At 37.9% G+C, this 22872-nt stretch overlaps 1 protein-coding gene across 1 annotated transcript in view; it reads left to right on the top strand.

Annotated features, from left to right (window-relative positions):
• LOC138155437 (sodium channel protein type 1 subunit alpha-like) overlaps nt 1–22872 on the top strand; it is a 225373-nt gene that overhangs the window by 143929 nt on the left and 58572 nt on the right. The window contains exon 18 of the mRNA XM_069080688.1: nt 12629–13111. Within this exon, the coding sequence (XP_068936789.1) occupies nt 12629–13111 (483 nt within the window). The remainder of the gene's footprint in view (nt 1–12628; nt 13112–22872) is intronic.

Below are 22872 nucleotides of genomic sequence, written 5' to 3'. Positions count from 1 at the left end.
AGAGAGAGAGAGAGAGACAGAGAGAGAGAGAGAGACAGAGAGAGAGAGAGAGACAGAGAGAGAGAGAGAGACAGAGAGAGAGAGACAGAGAGAGAGAGACAGAGACAGAGAGACAGAGAGAGACAGACAGAGAGACAGAGAGACAGAGAGTCAAGGAAAATCATTTGATACCTTTTGTTTGTTTCTGGGGAAGGGGTTGAAGAAAGGATCATGCAGGAGAATTATCTGTGGACAAGAAAAGCCAAAAATAAAATGGCTAAAAGGGAGTTGGTGCCAAAAATACGTTGGACAATAGTAAGAAAACTTCTAGCTAGATTTAGTGAGCTCAAGTTACCAGATCTACATGAAAATCTTTGGATGCTAAAGGAATTGGTGGTTGCTATTTTTCCCATGATTATAGAAAGATCAGAGAGAATGGAATTGAGACCATAGGATTAGAAATGGGGAAATATTGTCCTAATATTTAAAAAAAAAGAGAAGAGAATGGAGTTTGCAAACTATAGGCCAGTGTGTTTGATTTAGATTCCTGACAAAATTCTTGGAAATATTCATTTTTTGTTTTGTTTTGTTTTGTTTTTTACATATTTTTAAAGAGATTGTTTGTGGATAGGTAGGAGGAGAGTAAGTAATCACAAAGAGCTAAAATTATTTCATAAAGATCATGTCATGCCAGAATAACCTCATTTATTTTTTGTCCAAGGTTGCTAGACTGATAGATCAGGAGAATGCTATAGATATAATTTACCTAGATTTTAGGAAAGCATTTGATAAATTGTATTATTTTTATAGAGAATAGAGGGATATTTATGCTTAACAATAGAGAAATTATGTGGACTTGTAACTGGCTAAACAGCTAGACCAAAGAGTTATCATTAATATTTTATGTCAACTTAGAAAGAGGTCTCCAGTGGAGTGCCCCAAGGATCTATGCTTGGCCTTATGCTGCTTAACATTTTGTATTAATGAGTTGGACAAAGGAATAGATGGTGTGCTTGTCTGATATGCAAATTACAGTGTTTACAGAGGTAGCTAACATAGTGGATGACAAACTTGGGCTTCAGAAGGTCAAAACATAGAGGCAGCTCTAATAAATTAAATTTAATATAGAATAATTTAAAATCACATTTTAGCATGAAATATTTTCACAAGTGTAAGATTAAGGAGAAATAGGGTTTTTAGTTCATGTGAAAAAAAATTTAGAGATTTTAATGCTCTCTGAGCTCAATATAAATTAAAAAAACTCTAATGTGGTACAGTGAATAGAGCACTGGCCCTGGATTTAGGAGGACCTGAGTTCAAATCTGGCCTCAGACACTTAACACAAAACTAGCCGTGTGACCTTGAGCAAGTCACTTAACCCCAATTGCCCTACCTTCTCCCCTCCAAAAAGAAAAAAAAAACTAATGCAATTTTATAGGTATATTAAAAAGAGATATAGTATTAAAAAAAAAAAAAGAGGGTGGCAATTATACATACTATCCAGGTCAGAACATTATTGTGCTCAGTTCTGGACTTTTCTGACCATAACTCCTAGATCTTGCCCACTGTGAGTGTAGGCTTCTAGGGCCTCACAGGACACAATATCACTATCTTGAACAGTCTGATCACCTGCCTCCCTCAATGGATAGCTCTTGAACCATTATTTTTTTCCTGGACTCATTCTTTGGTGGCTAGCATGCTCCTACTCTCTTCTACTCTCCCTGTCCCAGTGATTCTGAAACTCTGGCCACTGATGTACAAATCCAGTTGTCTATCCCTAACCATCTCTTCCCTTACGACCATGCACTTCCGCCCCATACCTAATCCAGATCTTCCCACCCCCTCTCCTATGCCCTGTGGATCTGATGATCCACAATTAACAAACTTCCTTTGATCTCAAATCCCTTGCTTTCTCACTCCTTCCATCTTCTGGTATTCCCCAAGTCCTGACTCCCTCTTGATGATTCATCTTCCCTCACCACCCTTTCCGTTAGTGACTGCATTTTGTCTCATGTATCCTCGTTATCTCACATTCACTATGCTGGGAAAGGCAGAGTACTCCTTGCCCCACATTATCACTTCCAGGCTCCCTATATCACTGTTATTCAGCAACTTCTCTTCCTTTGAGGTTCACACTCTTCAAATGTATGATCCAATCAAGATCCTAGTGGCTATTATCTATGCATCCCTCCCCACTCCCAACCTCCCACACCCATCCAAGAACATTCTCCTTCCTTCCTCAATGACGTCGGCGCCTGGATCACAGCATTTTTATCCACCAAGATTCTTGCTCTCATAATAGGTGATTTCATATTTATGCTCCTTTAAGTACCCTAACTTTCCAGTTCCTCAATTTACTCAGTTCCTGTGACCTACTTCTCCATAACACCTCAGTTATGCAGAGAGATGGTTATATTCTTGATCTTGCCATTATCCACAGGTGTTTTGTGTCTATATTAATGAACTCTTAAATTCCTTTATCTGATCATAATATTTTGTCATTTCATTGTTCCCTAACCCTGATACTTGTCTTCATTATGACCTCCAATTCTTCCACCTCTCAGCTCTTTTCAATATCATCACCAGAATTCTCTCTTCCCTCTCTTGATATCTTGGAGAACCAGTTCAATTCTACACTACCCTCTATCCTTTAAGTCTTTGCCCTCTTGTTCTCTTGTTAATCATGCCTCAAACTGCAACCCTGGATTAATACTACCTTCCACCTTCTTTGTTCTTACTCATATGCTATGGAAAGAAGCTAGGCAAAATTATGAAAACCTGCTGATGGGGTCCATTGTAAATTTATGTTTTCTAATCACAACTGGGTCTTCACTGCAGCAAGCTAATATCCTACGTTTCCCTGATTGATACATTAACCCATTCTCCGTAGTGACTTTTCCAAACCTTTATATTTCTCCTCAAACCTTAATACCCTTTCTGTTAACCCTCTCAGCTGAGAACATCACTCCATATTTTTAAAAAAATGGAGGCATTTCACTGATAATTCCTTCTTCTTAATATCATATCATCATCAATAATACCTAGTATTCATATAGTGCTTTAAGGTTTACAAAGCACTTTACATATGTCAACTCATTTGATCCTCCCAATTCTGTGGGGTAGGTAGTATTATTATCCCCATTTTACAGAATATGAAACTGAGAGGTTAAGTAAGTTGTCCAAGGTCACACAGCTAGTAAACATCTGAGACAGAAACAGTCTTCTTGATTCTTAAGTCCCACACTCTAGCCACTGCACCTAACTGCCTGTCATATTACCCAGTCATCTTTCTCTAATTTCTCCTCCACATCTGTCTCAAGTAAAAAGTTATCCCTTTGCCTTACCAAGACAAGCCTTCTACCTGCACTCCTTATCCCATATTCTCTCATCTTCTCCAAGAGATTGCCCCCATGATCATCTCCACTCTCTCTAATATTGTTTTATTTTAATTTTTGTCAGTTAGCAGGCATTAATTTTTCATTTCTCCCATCATCCTCCCCCCACTGAAAATTAGAAAAACAAAATTCTTGTAACATATGTATAGTCAAGCAAATTCTCATATTGGTCATGTCCAAAAATACATTCTATACCCTGAGTCCATCACCTTTCTGTAGTGTGCTTCATCATCAGACCTCTGGAATTGAAGTTGGTCATTGAATTAGTCACAATTCTTAAGTCTTTGTTTCAGCTGTACAATATTTGTACAATTGCACAAATACAATAATTTTTGTTCCATCAGAGGCAGCTAGGTGGTGTTGTGGATAGAGTGCTGGTCCCGGAGTCAGGAGGACCTGAGTTGAAATCAGATTTTAGACACATATGACTTATGTAGCCCTGGGCAAGTCATTTGACCTCTCTTTACCTCAGTTTCTTCAACTGTATGTAAAGTAGAAATAATAATATCACCTATTATTGCTATGAGGATCAAATAAGATATTTGTTTTGTTTTTAAAGCATTTAGCACAGTTTCTGGCACTTAGTAGGTGCAATATAAATGGTTATTCCTTTATTTCCCCTTTCCATCCTGTTTTCCTGTTGAATTAAATATATTTATATACCCAACTATGTGTTTATATTCTTTCCTCCTTTGACCACTTCAAACAGGATAAGGTACAAGTGTTTCCTGCTTTCCCCTATTCCTTATTCCTTGTTTCCATTGTCTTCTACTTGAAAATCCTGATTATGTGAGTTGATTTTCCTCACTCTCCCTCACCTTCTCTATTTTTTTTTATTAAAGCACAACAACAGTCCCCTAGGTTCTCTGTCTATCTCATTAGATTTTTCTGTATGACCCATGACTATATTATCTTGGGTTCTCAGGGGACACATGTATCATTTCCCCATGTTAGAATGTGAAGTGTTTATTCTTGTTTAGGCCTTTATTTTGTTCACTCATGATTATCTTTTTTTATGTTTCTATTTGCACTTCAAAGCTTCTACTAAGTTTTTGGTCTTTTCATCAGTAATACCTAAAAATTCTCTATTTATTAAAGGTTCATTCCTTTCACATCAGGTAAGCTATTCTTGGTTGTGAGCCTAAATCTTTTAGATTCTGGAATGTCATATTCCAAACTCTTGACTTCTTTGTAATGTTGGGTGCTAAATCTTGTGTGATCCTGACTGTGGCTACTTGATACTTGAGCTCTTCCTTTCTGGATGTTTGCACTATTTTTTTTTCTTTGACCTGGAATCTCTGAATTTTGGTTATAATGTTCCTGGGAGTTTAAATTTTGGGGTTTCTCTATAGATATCAATGGAATTTTGATTGTTTGGAGTCATTCTTTTCTTCTGTTTATTTTAAGTGCACCAGTAACCATAATTGCTTTTGTTGTTGTTGTTGTTTTTGTTTTTTTGCTTTTTGGAGGGTCAGTTGGGTTTAAGTGACTTGCCCAAAGTCACACAGCTAGTTAAGTGTTGTGTCTGAGGCCAAATTTGAACTTGGGTCCTCTTGACTCCAGGGCTGGTGCTCTATTTAGGCACCACCTAACCACCCCCATAATTGCTTTTGATAGTGTGAGTCTTTGTTTTTTCTTTGCTCATTCTTGCATCCTATATCCTGACTTTGTACTTCATTTTAAGTCTGAACTCTGTGTGCTTCTATAGGGAATATATAGGCTAAACTTGTATCTACTGATGTACTTCTGTGGCTTTCTTGGGGTACTGAGTATTGCGTTATATTCTGGGATCTTAGAGAAGCTTATCCTGGGAAACTACATGCTTTCAGTGCTTCCAAAGTAATCTGATCCAAGGGAAAGTCTAATAGGTGCCCTCCTGGTTTGAACTCTGCAAATCCTTGACCTGAATTTGGATATGAGCAATACACCTATATAACAAGCTTTATTTACTCCTTGTTAAAGAGTTCCAGTAGACTGTTAATGGTCTTAGACATCAGCCAGCTGGGAAATTCTGATGCTTTAAGATGACAGAGCTGCAGTATGCCCTTTGGTTTGGGATTTTTTTTTTTGTCTTAGATGAATTTCACTGTAGGCTTCAAACTGGTCTGGAGTCTGTAAATGAGACTCCGCTCTGCTTTGCTCCCATGATCAGAGCCACTCAACTATTGTTTACTTCTGAACTTGCTTCCTGCTCAGTACCCAGCCTAGAACACTACTCACCCTGGAATACCACCTAAGTACAGGTTCCTTCCTCAGTCCACCCAAATCTGTGACCTAAAAATGGGTAGCAAGTCAGAGAGTTGCCAGCTGGCACCTTTGCTTGAATCCTGAGCAAGGTAAGGAGTCTCTGTGTGAGTCTAGGGCTTATTCTTTCCCTGGTACACACCCTTAGCCCTCTTTCAGTGCTTTTTTTTTCAACACTCTATCAGGACCTTCCCAGTTAGATACCAGTCCTAGTATCTACAGACTTCTTTGTCTAGCTCCCTCTACTTATCTGGGCTGGAAAAATGATTCACTATGATTACGATTTTTTCTTAGATTTCCCAATTAGTATCTGATCTGGTATGTTTTGGGATCTTTGTAATACAATTGTGAGGGAACTAGACATTGTAATCTTCAGTCTTTATCTATTGGACCCTTCCCTCTTGCCTAGAAACACACCTGTGTCTTCCCATTCTCAAAAAAACAAACAAAAAACCCTTCACTTGATCCCAACATCTCATTAAATATTGCCCTTTATGTCTTCTGACCTTCTTGGCTAAGAAAGCTTTCCACATTTGGTGACTCCACTTCCCTTCTCTTGCTCTTTTCTAATCCTTCTGAAATCTGGCTTTCAACATCATATTTCAACTGAAATTATCCTCTCCAAATTACCAATTATCTCTTTTTTCCTATGGGAACGTCCCTTTATTTTCCAATTTTAAAAGGTAGGAATACAAAGGATTATACATTATGAACAATTAGAGAACTCTAGCATCATTTAGTAGAAGTCTCTCATTTTAGAAAGAAGAAGAATGAGGCTAAGGAAAGGAAAGTGGCAAAGTCATGGTCCCACAGTAAGGCAAAGGTAGCCAGCATTGGACCAGACCTCTCAGGGGCCAGGGAGGGGCTGATCAAGAGTTATAGTTAAGGGGCAGCCAGGTAGCACAGCGAGTAAGAGCACCAGCTCCAGTGTTGAGAAGACCTGGAGATCGAATCCCGGGCTCAGACACTTAGCACCCACCCAGAAACACCTGGCCGTGTAACCTTGAGCAAGTTACTTAACCCCGATTGCTTTAAAAAAAAAAAAAGAGTTATAGTTAAGCCTTCTCTTGTCCTCAGCATGGGGCTTGGATGAATGCATGGGAGGGTAGAAGGCTGATGATCTTTGGTTTGGGGGCTGTTCAATCATCTGGCTAGGAGTGATGTAGGCCCCTGGCCCCTGAATCTGTCTGAGCCCCAAGTCAGGCAGGAGCCATCGGAGCTGGAGCAGTCAGAAGTCTCTTCAGTTTCTGTATTGAGTCCTCCAAGGGATGTAAGCATTGCATGCTGTGAAACTGGGCTGGCCCAGGGGCCTTTGGGGAACCTGGTTCCAGAAAGATGCTCTCAACTGCAAGTGAGAGTTCGATTTCTTCTTAGAGTTTTGTATTATCTGTGCATAATCTATATCCTTCTGAGCTGGAAAGTGCTGGCTGGAGCTTCTTGGGGAAATCTGGGCCTCTTCCTGCTTGAGTAGATCAAGGGGCATTTCACCTGGGAGATCCAGGGAGGATAGAAGGCTTCACTATTTCACCAACTGGGGGCAGATAGGGTCAAACTTTGTCTGCATCTTATTTTCACACGTTATAAGCAGATCCTTTACTTCCATTTTGTCTGCTGGAAGGGTGACAGGTCCTCTCTGGTTAGTAGTAGCAGTAGTGGTGGTGTTGGCTGAGGGTGTGAGATCCCTTCTCTACAAGGGCTGCTCCTCTGAATGACAGTAGCAAGGACCACCTGATGGTTCAGGATCAAGGTGCGCTCATGTCATGTTACACATGAAAGTGACCTAGGTTAGGATTCCATTCCTCACTACTACATCCCTGGAGAGGGCAGTGGTTGTTTCTTTGTATGCTTTTCTATCTTTACTCTTTTTCACCTCCAGTCCCCTACCTAATCAAAATGATTTAAGCAGTAGGGGCTTAATCAATGTTTGCTAAAGGAGTGAGCATATGGAATGATCTGCCAGTGCTCCCCTAACTGGGACTCTCTTAAGCTAATGCTTGAGGGCTTTCAGTGGGGGCTATGAGGGTGCTTGTTTGGTTACTGGATGAGCTAGATGGCCTCTGCTGTCCTTTCCAGCTCTGAAGACTTGGCACCCTGAGAATGAATGAATGCAGGGAGGCACTGGCAGTAACTGACAGAAGCACCTGAGAACTTCACAGGGTTCAACAGGCAGGGGAGGGAGGAGGGGAGAGAGAGAGGAAGAGAGAGAGACAGAAAGAGACAGAGAGAGAGAGACAGAGACAGAAAGAGAGAGACAGAGAGACAGAGGAGGGGGAAGGGGACCAATTATCTCTTAATTGCAAAACTGACCAGCTTTTTTTTCCAAATCCAGTCTTCTTGATTTCTTTTCAGCATTGACACTGTTGATCACTTTTTCTCCTCTTGGATGTTCTTTTTCCTCTCCAGGTTTTAATGCTGCTGCCTCCTGATTCTCCTCCTACCTTTCTAACTACTCCTCAGTTTCTTTTGCTAAATCTTCATCCATGACATGCCTTCTGTGGGTGTCCTCCAAGGCTTTGTCTTGGGCCTTTTTCTCTTATCCATTCATACTTTACCACTTAGTGTTCTCATTAGGTCCCATGAGTTCAACTATCATTCCTATTCAAATGATTCCCAGATTTACATGTCTAGTCCTAATCTCTTTTGCACTACAATCCTGCAATGACAACTAACTTTTGGACATCTCAAGCTGGATGACCACTATGCATGTCAAATTCAAAATTTCCAAAATAATTTATTATCTTTCTCCCCAAGCATTCCTCTTCCAAACTTCTCCCTTATTATCAAAGGCCCCACTATTCTGCCCTTACTAGTTATGTGACCCTAGACAGCTGTGTGACACCTGAGCTGTCTGCCTCAGTTTCCTCTACTGTAAAATAGGAATAATCATAGCATCTACCTCTTAGTGTTGTTGTGATGATTAAATAAGATAGTATTTGTAAAATGCTTAGTATAGCACCTAGCATATAATAGTCATTTAATATAGGTTTATTTCTGTCCTTCCCAGATACCCAGGTTCTCAACCTAGGTATCATCCTTAACTACTCATGGTCATTCACCCCAGATATCCAATCTTGTGATTTCTACCTTCACAATATGTCTTGTTTACATCTCTTTCTCTCTACTCATGCAGCAATCACTGGCCCTCATCACCTGTAACCTCATTACACTAACCTTGAAATTGTTCTCTCTTAAGTCTAGTCCCACTGTGATCCATCATCTACTCATCTGCCAGAGTGACTCTTCTAAAGTATAGATCTGACCGTTTCAAGGTCATGATATGACCCATAGTCATAGATTTAGATCCAAAAGGATATTAGAGACTTTTGAGTCCAACACTCATTTTTCATATAAATAAACTGAAGAACACAGTTAGGAAGTTACATGCCTACTTCTAAGTATCTGAGGTTGGAATTGAACCCAGATCTTCCTGACTCCAAGACCGTTATTCTATCCACAATTCCATGATGCCTCCAAAATAAACTACCAACTATTCAACAAGTGTCAGTGACTCCCCAGTTACTTCTGTGATCAAATATAAACTAGATTCTACATTTAAGGTTCTTCACAACATGATCTCTTCCTACATTTTCAGTCTTCTTATATTTTACTTCCTTTTATACACTATACCATCAAACCACACTGGCCTATTTGCTGATCCTCACACATAACACTCCATTATCCTCAGTGTTTTCACATTGATTGTCCCCATTGCCTGAAGTTTTCTGCCTCCTCCCTTCTATGTCCTTATTTCTCTGTCTTCCTTCAAGGTACAGATCAAAATGTTAACCCCAAAAAGTACCTAGTGCCTTCATCACTGTGATAAACTTCCATCTACTCTGTATTTATATTGCATGAAGTTAGTTATGTTCTGAGTGGAATATAAATTCCTTGAGTGAAGGAACTGTTTACACCTTTCTTTGAATTCCCAGCCCTTAGCACAGTGCCTGAAACATAGTAAATGCTTGTCGACTGACAATTTAGGAAGGACATGAATAAGTTGGAAAGCATTTAGAGGAGGACAACCAAAATGGTGAATGACCTTGATTGAGTTCATGCCCAATGAGAATGGCTGATGGAACGAGGACGACATGATAGCTGTGTTTAAGTACTTGAAGTATTTGAAGAGCTGTCATGGGAAGAACAGATCAGAACTGTTCTGATTAGTCCCAGGGGGTAGATTTAAGAAAAATAGATGGAAGTTGAAAAGAAAAAAAGTTTAGGCTTGAAGTCTGGAAAAAAAAAACTTCCTACAAAAATTAATTATCCAAAAGTAGAATGGATTTCCTTGGGAAATAGAGGGTTTCCTCCTCAATGGAAGTCCTTAAATAAAGGCTGAGTAATTGTTTGTTAGGTTTTATAGCATCGAGTACCCTAGCATACCCAGGATGGCTGCTAGCACAGGTTTTTTGATCTGCTTTTCTAAGGGAAAACAACTCAAAAAAGGTTAACAAGGTTACTTTAATCAAACATATATCATTTATCTAGTTCAAGGGGAAAAGTCAGTACTCTGAACTTCACAGAAAATACAAACAAAAGTTACAAGTGGACAAAAAATACAGACAGAGAAAATAACACAATTTAATAGGCAGGGCTTCTAGCTGTCTGACCATCACATACATACATAGTTAGTTACCAGAGAGAGAAGCACCAACATCCAAAAGTTTCCAAAGCTGGGATGCTCAACGGCTGCCCAGAGTCTCATCTGGTCAAATCACACAACTCTTCTGATGAGTGAGCCCCAAAGCAAAACCTCATCTCAGAGGTATATATAGCCTCCTCCAAGGTCAGAGAACATCACAACCTTTGTGACCCACTGCCTGATTACAAAGTAACAAGGTGTGGGCTTCCCTAAGCCTCCCCTAAGCAAGCTTCTCCTGTTGGGCTCCACTCCACCTTTCAGCAAACTCCTCCTACCACAGGCTCCAGCTGACCACATTCAGCCTATTAGGGGGAAGAGTATATTTTCAAATCAGGAAAGGTCCTCAAATTCACTTAGGTTTGTTAAGGGGCAGGGAAGATCTTCAAACTACCATTATAGTATGTTCAAATATGGGTTTTACTAGGTGGCCTTTGAGGCCTGTTTTAATGAAGAATTAGAAAGGTTCAACCAAGATTAAATATAAAGAAACATGGAGCATACAACATAACAGTAAAACAAGCCAGTTTTATTGAGAGGCCATACTTACGATATGAAGTCAGGAAAGATGATAGAAATAGATTCAGCCTTCTGGAACCCCCGGAAGAATTGAACTAATCCTGCAGGGGCCCTGGAAAGAATGAAGCACTCTTCTCAGATCTGGTCAGTTTTTACAGTGTTCTTGTCTGGGTCTAGCTGAACCATTCATTGGTAAAAAAGGAATGAGAAATCTGAAACTGAGAACAGGTGCCAATTCATGTCAACATCCCTAGTAGATGAAAAAGAGACTTTGGGCAGTTACTGCTGATCTTAATCTGACAGAATGACCCGAGGGTTTTTGAACTTCTCTAAGACCTTCTTCTATTAGTGGGTCGAGGATGCTGCTGGAGTCATTACAAGATCTCTTCAAAGCCTGAAATTTACATTACATCCCTCACTTATTGTTTTGAGGAAAGCACTTTATAAACCTTACAGTATTATGCAGATATAAGTTATTATTATCACCTCCTTCCTCTTATCTTATTTGAAAGAGTTCAGATTGAGGGTCCTGGGATAAATCACTATTCTGCCTTATTCTTTTATGTTTGCCATTCTATAGATTGTGGCACAGAAGAATAAAATAACTGTTTCTATAGTCAAATAAAAGTGTTAAGATATAAGTTCATCTTCTGTAGACTCACTAAGAGAATCCTTGGTCAATACCAGGAAAAAATCATGGGAACTTCATCATCTACTCATGCAATTTTGACTTCTATTGCTAGGCCTCTATTTTAGAAGCTCATTATTCTATGTAGCTTGAAGATTATTTGGTATGGCAACATCTATGAAAATTTTTGTTTTAAATTATTATGGATCAATGTTATTATGTAATTGTGGGTAACTGTTTGCTCTGTAATAATGCTCCAATGTGGTATGATTTATGATAATTTTTTAACATCCTGGGAATAAATATAAGTGAAACTGGAATGAGGATTCCAAACTTAAATATAAAGGAATAGATTTGTTTACTGATTCTATACCAGTCTATATTCATCATCAATGGCAATGAAATCACCAAATTTAGACTTCAGCAACTCCTTACTTAACACAGGAAGTAAGGAAGTCAAAATGGCCTTTAAGAAGATGAAGTCAGAAAGAGCAATACCAAAGAATAAATCTGTCTTCAAAGCAAGACAATTTTAAGGACACCCAGGTTTCAGGTTTCAATACACTCAAAGAGAAAAAGATCTCAAAAAGAAAGAAAAAAATTAAATTAAAAAAAATAAGGTAACAGAAGATATTAGTCATGACTTCTGTACATAGGTAGAAGAAAGTTCCTCACCAGGAATTCCTTACACAGATTAAATAACAGGTCCAGGAAAGAAAAAAAAATTAATTTAAAAATTACAAGTGTGTATCACTTTGCCATCTTTACCAGAGTAATAAAATCCAGAATATTACAGATCCATCAAAGTATCAAAGGTCTCACAAATCATTATTTGGAGTTGGAACTAAAATTCAGAGTTTCTAATACCTAAGCCACCCTCTTTCCACTGGATTATGATGCATCTTGTTCAATTGTTGAGTCCCATGGAGGAAAGGGAAGTATTATATACTAGAAAAAATGTTTTCAAGTTCTCATTCTGGTTTTCCCAACTATGTGAGTATGAGAATTTCAACTAATCTCTCTAAGTCTCAGTTTTCTCATCTATAAAATTGATGTGATAACATTTGCCCACTTTACAAAGGTTGTTGTGAGGGAAACACTTTGTAAACTTTTAAGCACTCTCTAAATGTGAGTTATTTATGTGCCTCATGTCTCAGAGCATATAGTCATAATATATTTTTCTTTACCCTTAAGAGTTGTAATTTATGTATTTGTAATCTTTTAAAGGTACTGAACCTGTTTCTGGCCTTACTACTGAGTTCATTTAGTGCAGACAACCTTGCTGCTACAGATGATGATAATGAAATGAACAACCTCCAGATTGCTGTGGATCGAATGCATAGGGGAGTAGCGTATGTGAAAAGGAAAATATATGAATTCATTCAACAGGCCTTTGTCAGAAAACAGAAGGTTTTGGATGAAATCAAACCACTTGATGATCTGAACAACAAGAAAGATAGCTGTATGTCCAATCACACAACAGAAGCAGGAAAAGATCTTGATTATCTGAAAGATGCCAATGGGACTACAAGTGGAATTGGGACAGGCAGCAGTGTGGAAAAATATATAATTGATGAAAGTGATTACATGTCATTCATAAACAACCCAAGCCTCACAGTAACAGTGCCAATTGCTGTTGGAGAGTCTGACTTCGAAAATTTAAACACAGAAGACTTCAGCAGCGAATCAGATCTGGAAGAAAGCAAAGAGGTAAGTCTTACAGATCTGGGTAGCTATAGATACATGTACCTACATAATATAATATGTACCGTTGATGAGAAATGTTGATGGAAAATAACCTTATATCAATCTTTGTAGTTTTGTATCAGTGAAAAGTACATGGAAACAGTATAAAAATGAAAAAATGGGGCAGTGGTTGTGTTTTTCCATACCAAATAGCATAATGTATGATTTAAATTTTATTATTGCTTACACAAAAGGGCAATTAAAAATCAGATATAGTTAAGTGTAGGTGTCAAATGACAACCATTTTTTATTGGTCACAATACAGAATAATGTATATTTTTCAGATCAAGATGACAATGCTATCTTTAGAATCATGGAACTAACATGATATTGAATAACATATTTATAATGTATTTACTGCCCAGCCTGTGCAAAATGACCCCAAAAGGGCTAGCTTCCTTCATGGGTATATAATGAGGACTTTGATAAACATTATAAGGGCAGGGAGGCAAAGAACTATCCAGAACTATTATTTGCAAAAGGTTTTCTATGTGTTCTAAAATTTAGACTCATAAATGTATTAGCATTTAATAGGTATTCACAAAAACCAAAGTGGAAATATATTTCCATTATTTACAAATTGTATACATGAGGCATTTCTGTATTTTTGTGGGGAATTTACATTTTTTATTTTTCTGTCATATCAGAATCATTCTTAATTGGGAAAAATCAGTAAATGGGTGGGTACTGATATTCCTAGCTTCCTCCCCACAATTGTTAGGTCATTGAGAAGCCTGGAAGGAAGAAGGTAAGGGAAAACCATGGTCCCATCATAGCAACTTTAACTTATCTAACTTACTTACTTACTCCTCATGTGCTAGACAGAACAACAACAAATGTTTAGGCAACCATTTTTTAAGGTTTCCAGCTTGACAATCTGTGTATCTTCCTATACTCACTCCTTTCCCCATAAATAGTTTGATTCACGACTTTGCCATGAACTTTGCCAATTTGCAATGGGAGTTGATATACTTTGAATTATGCTTCAGTTAAAAATTGGGTAGGGACTTCTACTAAAATAAATGTAGTGACATTTTTCATGGTCTGGTTGCTTGTCTCATTCTTCAATAATTTTTAATATTTGATTAAAGCTGATAGGTACTGAATGTTACTTGGTTAAGTTTTTTTTTTTAAGCAATCAGGGTTAAGTAACTTGCTCAAGGTTACACGGCCAGTAATTTCTGGGTGTGGTGCTAAGTATCTGAGCCCGGATTTGAACCCAGGTCATCCCGACACTGGAGCCGATGCTCTTACTTGCTGAGCCACCTGGCTGCCCCACTTGGTTAAGTTTAAAAAAAAAAATACTGTATTCTAGTGCAAAAACCCCAAATGTAGCTATAGCAAGGATTTTTTTCTACAGTTTTAAACATGAGCTACTCCAGATTCTGTATTCTTTTTAATAGATTAGAACTAAAGGACCACTGATCTCTCTAAAATATGACTATCTACTTAAACAACAAGCCTATCTGTTCATAGTCATATTTTTGTGTTATTTCTGGAAAACTTCAATAAGATCTTGAGGGAAAAAATTTCTCATTCAGCAAAATAGATTTTCCCCCATGAAATTCTTATTATATGCATCTTTCTAAAATTGAGGTCATCATCATAATTTTTCTGAGTGTTTATTCTTATCAGTTACAGTCTAATGGCTTGTCTCAGAGGGGTAAGAAAGGTAATGTCTTTAGATATTGTCCACTTTAACTGCATTCAGAACAAAGAAAAGGCATCAGGAAGATTTAAGTAAGATTTGAGAAATGAAGGGGAATCTCTCTCCTTTAGTTCCCTCTGTCTCCCCCTGTCTCTTTTTGTGTGTGTCTCTTTCAGTCTCTATCTCTCTGTCTCTCTCACTGTCTCTATCTTCTTTTCTTTCTTTCTCAATATTTTATTCTCACACCATTGTCCCTCTGGGCATTGGTTCTGTCTTAATACACATTATTGCTATCTCTTTCCTTCTGTGCATTAGTATCATCCCTGTCTTTCTGTGTGGACTCACTTGCTCCACTAAGCAAGACAAAAATGACAAGATGTGCAGAGAAATACCCTGAACTTGGAGATCATACTGCTAAAGAAAAAGAATGTAGGCCAAACCCATAGGATCTGATATCCTCTCTAATGATAGTCATGAATCCACACTTGGAATGAAAAGCATGTTCTAATTTTTTTTGGCAATTAAAACAAAAGCATTATTAATTTGTTTTTTGCTAGTAATCCTATATCTTTATTCTTGCCAATGTTATGACAATGATGCTGCAAATTGTTTTATGAAATTCTACAAATATTGAATTAATTTCACACATGTGCATGGCATTGTTCTAGGAGCTGACAATATAAAGATAAACATGGAACAAATTCTACTCTCAGGGAGCTTAAATTTCTCTGAAAAAGCAAAACAAAACATGTAGCCCTCTACATAATATAGTGAAATTTTATTTAGTCACACAAAGTGTCCAATGTTAATATTTATAATACCTTGAGTACTTATGATGCATAGGTTTGACCTATGGGAGAATTTGGCCAGTGGCTTCTGGAAATTCCATCTTATCCTATCTTTCTGAGACACATTCGTTTAATGGATAGAGCACTGGATTTGGTTGGAGGAAGGAAGATCTGAATTAAAATTTTACCTTAGACTAGTTGTGTGACCCCGAGCAAAACATTGAACTCTTGGCCTCATTTTCACCTTGTGTAAAATGTAGATAACAATAGCAACTACCTCAGAAGGTTGTTGTGAGGACCAAATAAGATAACATATGTAAAGCATTCATAAGTTGCAAATGTTAACTCCTATTGTTATTATTAGTGGATTCTGTTATGTTTCTGTGACTCTGCAGCATTGATTAATCAAAGGCCACAACGTAGAAAGCAAAGACTTTACTTCTGAGTATAGAACAATGTCCTTGTTTCCCATTAGCATGAAGCTCTTTGTGAGTAGGGAGGGATTGCTTGAATCAGTTAATCAATAAATATTCATTAAATACCTACTGTGTGCCAGGCACTATGCAAGGTATTATCTTAATGCCTATCAGAGTGTCTTGACATAGTAAGATCTTAATAAAAAAATTTTTTTAACTTATTGAATGAGTAAATCTGAGATATGTTTAGTAATAATAATAAAAAACATACACATTACTTCAGAGTTTACAAATTTACATATATTATGTCATTTTATGTTCGTATTAACCCTGTGGTTGAAATAAATCATACAAAGCATCAATTGTTATTCCCATTTTACAGATGAAGAAAGGAAGGTTAACAGAGCTTGTGTTTTGACCAGGGCCTCTCAGATACTGTGTCTGAGTTAGGATTCTAACTCAGGTCTTCCTGATTCCAAGCCCAGTATAACTTTTATGCAACCTAGCTGCCTCTAGGTAGATAATAAAGTATATAATATTTGCATACATAGCTTAATCCTGGCATTATTGTAAGATTTTGTTGTTCTTTAACAGTGAGTTGTTTACTTTTTGTTTTTTTTAATTTATTTATTTTTAGTTTTCAATATTCACTTTCATAAGATTTTTGAGTTCTAAATTTTCTCCCTCTCCCTCCCCTCCCCCTTCCCAAGACAGCATACAATCTGAAGTAGGCTCTACATATACATTCATATTAAACATATTTTCACATTAATCATATTGTAAAGAAGAATTAGAACCAATGGGAGGAACCACAAGAAAGAAGAAACAAAAAAAGAGAGAGAGAGCAAATAGTCTGCTTCGATCTGCATTCAGACTGCATAGTTCATTCTCTGAATGTGGATAGCATTCTCCATCATAAGTCTTTTGCAGTTGTCTTAGATCTTTGCTTTCCTGAGAAAAGCTGTCTATCAAAATTAGTCCTTGCATGATATTACTGTAACTGTGTACAATGTTCTCCTGGTTCTGCTCACTTCACTCAGCATCAGTTAATGTAAGTTTTTTTTTCAGGTTTTTTCTGAAGTCTGCCTACTCATCATTTCTTATAGAACAATAGTATTCCATTACATTCATATACCACAACTTATTTAGTCATTCCTCAATTGATGGGAATTCCCTTAATTTTCATTTCTTGACTAGCACAGAAACAGCGGGTATAAATATTTTTGTACATGTGGGTCCTTTTCCCATTTTTATGATCTCTTTGGTATACAGACCTAGAAGTGGTATTGCTGGGTCAAGAGTTGTTGACTTTTACCAGAGAGATGATGAACTTAAAATTTAGAAAGACATATATTTGGGCATGGCTGAATTTGTTTTTGCTATACCATGCATATTTATGATTAGAGTTTTATATTTCTTTTGTGTTCAGTAGGTAGGGGATAGTGGGAAGGGCAAATTATAAATGCTCATAAAATAAAAAATTTATTTTCATTAAATAGATAAATTAACAAATAAATAAAAAGTAGATAAGATATAGATGAAACAGAGGATTTTAAGAATTTTACAAAAATTGATGTTCTGGTCAACTTTTCCTCAAATATCTTCATAATTACCAATGTATATTTTTGTAGCCATATAATCATAAATGAAAGAATGTGAAGTGGATTTTTCTTTTGTCTAACATGTTAATTATTTTATATTTATATATACTTACTGATGATTTTATCAACAAAGGGTAAGTTTTTTATTAACCCAATAAATACTTTAATTATGTCTAGCACTGCTTAAGAAACAAAATTAATAATTACAAAATTGTGATAATAGCAACAAATATAGCTATATCTTATGCTTATATAACTGTATAGTTGGTTAAAAATAGAAGGCAGAAGAAGTTGTGGCAGAATTGAAACCTCAATTGAAAAGGTGATATGGAAGGTGATATGGCAGTATGCCATAGAGGAAAGGATATAAGAGTTGGCATTGGAGGACCTAGATTCAAATCTTACCTCTTCCCTATATTATCAACATGACCTTGAGTTGTCATTCATTTCTTTGACCTTCAGTTTCCTCATCTGTAAAATCGTGGAGTTGGACGAGATGATCTCTAAAGTCCTTTCTCTTATCACATCCTGATTATCAGCTGATGAGATTATCTACTACTGCAGGGGAGAATTTCCACAATGATTATCCTCTATAAAAAAAAAATTCCCTTTCTCCAATACCCTAAAATGGAATTTAGTAGCATCATGAGTCAGTTATGACAGGAAGTGCTAGAGTGTTTCCCACAGCAGATTACTCCACTTTTTGTGAGCCGTTCCTTTTCTCACTCAGTAGAATTTGAATATTCTTTGATGTTAACTCCATCCAAAGACCATTAAAATAAGTCTACCAGTGATAGGGGGATGGCAATAGGTTATACAGGAACTCTGATCAATATCAATGACCAGAATCCTTGTGATTCAGTCTGGAAAGAATTCAGTAGGCCCAAGCAGACTTGGAGTCAGGATTGTAAGAGTTTATTGTTATGCTTTACAGTGGGTAAGGGTTCTTAGGGAACCTGAAAACTTAAAGAAGACATAGGCATGGTTCTTAAGGAGTTGAGTCGTAAATTAGGTGTCAATTATGCTAACGAGGTGAGTAAGGGTGGGATTAGGGAGGAATTAAGGAGTGGTCAGTGCTTAAAGGAACATGCACTTTTAATGTCAACTGCACAGGTATATTGCCCATAATTCACAGGGAAATAGCCCAAGGGGGGCTATCTGGAGGTGTGGTTTTTGGCCTGAACCGTCACTAAGTCATTGAGCAGTCAAGGGCTGACTGAGAAGTGTCTAGTCTGCCACCCATCAGTGTCATGTTTGACAAGATGGATGTTGGGAACCAAGGCTAATGGAGACTCAGTATGTAGATAATTGGCTAAGGAGTTAACCTATAGATAGCACATTGAAGGATTCATAGGTGAAGCTGGCCACTATACTAGGGGGAGATAACATTTGGCTAAGCTAAAATGTTTATAGATGGTTTAGTGAAGGATTCATAGGGGTAGCTTGTTATTGCTCCAAGCAGAGATGAACAGTTCATGAATTATTGCTGGGCAGAGTGCTGGCAGGGGGAAGGGGCAGAGTTAATGCTCTGAGGCTGGGCGGGAGGGGGGTGAAGTGTGATTTTACAGACTGGTTTTACAAATTGACTTTACAAACAACTGATATTACAGACTGATGTTCTAGACATAGATCCCAAGCACTCCATCACCAGAATGAGTCCTGAGAAAAATTATTAATTAAGATCAATTTTATGAAATTGAGGGCATTCGTTAAAAGCTTCCTCTTCTTCACAGTTCCTCATCTCATCTCATTCAGATGCCTCCTGCCACTATATCTTCCTAAATTCCTATTCACATAAAGAGGTGGTCTTTTTCCTTGCCAAAGCAAATCCAACTGATCCTATTTAATTCTGTCTTCTCCAGAAAACTGTTCCCTTTATCATCCCCATTCTCTCACTAATACTCAATCATTCCCTGTGTACCAGTTGCTTTTCTACTTCTTATAAATATGCTCATGACTCCTACATCCTCAAAACCCCCACTCAATCCATCCTTCCCCTGAATCTATAGCTGTATATCTCTCCTCCTTTGTTGTAGCTAAACTCCCTGAGAAAGTTATCTACAATGGGTGCTTCCACTTCCTTTCCTGTCACTCTCTTCTCAACTCTCTTCAGTTTGCTTCTGATTTCATTATTCAACTGAAACTTCATTCTCCAATGTCACTAAATATCTCTTCATTGTCTAATATAAGCTCTTTTTCAATCCTCATGCTTTTAGACCTTTCTTTACTCTTTGACAGAATCAGTCTCTTCTACTTGATATTCTTTTCTCTCTGTTGTCGTAACACTGCTTTCTCTTTGTTCCCCTCCTATCTATGTGACGGATCCACTCCTTTGGTGGATCTTCACCCATGGCATGCCTATTAACAGTGAAAGTCTCTCCGGGGGAGGCCTTTTCATCCGGTGTGGATCTTATTTTTATGTAACTTACATTTCATCTCCCCATTAGATTTTGAACTCCTTGAGACCAGGAACTAATTTGCTTCTCTCTGTATCCTCAGCATTTAACACAGTGCTTAACAAATGTTAGGTGATTGATTGATAGGAGACCCTTACATACAAAGAAACACCTAGTTTAGTAATACATTGCATTTATATAGCTGTGAAGTTATTTAAAACACATATGGTAGAGGCAGAGCCAAGATGGCACAGTGTTAGGAAGCACTGCAGTAAGCTCCCTTCCCAGACTTCTCCAAACAGAGGTACAAAATGTACCAGATCAAATCCAGATGAAGAAATCCATAAAAAGTCACAGTGAGTCATTTGCCTGGCCCAGCTTGACACTGAGGATAGGGTATAGGCAAGAGGACAAAATATGCTTAAAATTCAGAAAGGCTATGCACTAGCACAAGAGGAGGTCCCAGACCTAACTAGGGCCCCATTAGAGTCATAAAAGGGCACCAGGATGGGGACAGGTGCTAACTGGCAACTTCATGGCTCATTTTATAGTTCTGGGTCACAGATCTAGGGTGAAGTAAAAAGGGAGCCCGTTCACAGAGGTGGTGGCCCAGGGTAAAGAAGATCTGGGACATGGACCAAGAAAGGAAGAGCTCAGAAACCAGTCACAACAGCATAGTGGTGTGGCTTAGACCCCAAGCTCAGAACAGAATCTCACTTCCAGCATCTAACTCAGTCTGCAAAGGAATAACCAAGGTAGGAATTCCAGACCAAAGGGGAGCCTACAATTCTGCTTCTCTGAGGCAATAGAGCTTTACAGATAGCTGATAAAAGCAGAGTCCAGAAGCAGTCTACTCCTGTACAGACTCAAATCCAGGTCAAGAATTTGTACAGTTCAGAATAGGAGACAACAATGAGACTTTGCCCTGGATCATAGAATTTTGGAACACTGAGAGCTTGTAGGTCTCTTGAGACCCTGGAATAACATAACACTCAACACCTGAAGAAAGGATAGGACCAACCCAGACCTTCTCTTCAGACATGTGGCCAACCTGAGCCCTGACATCAAGTTCAAAATCAAGAAGTAGGCTAAAAGAATTGGCAAATAAAAAAGAGCTCCACAATAATTCTCTATTATGGTGGCAAGGATGCTCAAAACACAAGGTCAGAAGAAGAGAATGACTCTAAAACATCCATGAGCTAGGCCTCAGAACAAAATACAGCTTGAGTGAAATTCAACTAGAATCCTTGGAGGAGAGGAAGTAAGCATTTTAAAAGAATTAAAAAATGTTTGGTTTGTTTTTGTTGTTGTTTTGCAGGGCAATTGGGATTAAGTGACTTGCTCAAGGTCACACGCTAGTTTTTGTACTGTGTCTGAGGCTGGATTTGAACTCAGGTCTTCCTGACTCCAGGACTGGTGCTCTATTCACTGTGCCACCTAACCGCCCTAAAAAATGATTTTTTATAAATTGAATAAGAGTTTTTGAGGGGGGAAATGGAAGAGAAATGAGAGCTATAGAAGAACAACTTTGGAAGAGAATTAACAGTTTGGCACAAATAGCATAAACCCTTGCCCAAGCATCAAACTCCTGGAAAATTCAGATTAACTAAATAGAATCCAATTTTTCAGTTGAAAGGCTGAAAAGATAGAAGAAAATGTAAGCTATCTCATAGCAAAAAACAACTGACTTGTAAAACAGATTAAGGAGAAAAAAATGAAAAGTCATTGGATTATCTGAATACCATAAAAAAATTAAGACCTAGACATTCTATTCCAAAAAATCTGAAAAGAAAATTGTCTAGTTCTCTTAGAACCAAAGGACAAAGTAGAAATAGAAAGAGTTCATCTGTCACTTCCTCAAAGAAACTCCCAGAAACATTATAGCCAAAATCCAGAGCTTCCAGGTCCAAGAAAATTTACTACAAATAGCTGGAAATAAAGAATTCAAGTACCAAGCAGCCATACTAAGGATCACACATGATTTAGCAGCTACCCCTACATAGGAACAGTGAACTTGGAATATTATATTCAAGAAGGCAAAGGATATGGGCTTGCATTCAAGAATAATTTACACAGTGAAAATGAGTATAATGCTGTGGTTGGAAGGGGAGAAAATAGACCTTTAATGAAATAGAAGACTTCTAAGCAGCCTTAATGAAAATACAAGAGCTGCAGAGAAACTTGGAAGTTTCTGTCACAATCTATAACTGTAATTCACACACCAAAGTAAAGAGAAACATCAAAAGATAAAAATGAATGAAAAAAGAAGAAAGGAAAAAAAGGATAAACTGCTTACATTCAAATATAGGGATATTAGAGATATGATACATGTTTTCCTCTGAACCCTATCTTCATCAGGGTTCATAGAAGGAGTCTAACAAGGCTTGAGAGTAGTTCTATTATGTCTTGATAATATTTTTTTTTTGCTTTTTGGAGAGGGGAGGGGAGGGCAATTGGGGTTAAGTGACTTGCCCAAGGCCACATGGCTAGGTTTTGTGTTAAGTGTCTGAGGCGGGATTTGAACTCCAGTCCTCCTGACTCTAGGGCCAGTGCTCTATTCACTGTGTCACCTAGCTGCCCAGATGTCTTGATAATCTTAAGAAAAGAATGGAAAGACAGGGCAAAATAAATACACTGGGGGCAGGGGGAGCAGGAAGTTAGGGGAAATTATCTCATGTAATCACAGTACATAAGGAGAAATCTATAAAAATATAGAGTAAGGAATTGATGGGAGTGGCTGGCACAATCTTCTGTCCCATCTGAATTGGCTGAACTGGTCATAGAAGCAAGAACAGAGAGAGAGAGGGAGAAGAAGAGGAAGAGACAGAGACAGAGACAGAGTTGGGCATAGAAACACATTTTACTCAATAGAGAAA

This window comes from Petaurus breviceps, unplaced genomic scaffold, assembly GCF_028583685.1.
Source record: "Petaurus breviceps papuanus isolate PSGF00001 unplaced genomic scaffold, PetGlider_PUasm1.0 91133, whole genome shotgun sequence".
In the NCBI taxonomy this organism is placed as follows: domain Eukaryota; kingdom Metazoa; phylum Chordata; class Mammalia; order Diprotodontia; family Petauridae; genus Petaurus; species Petaurus breviceps.
Note: the sequence above shows the minus strand (reverse complement) of the source record. Positions and strands in the feature narration are given on the sequence as shown.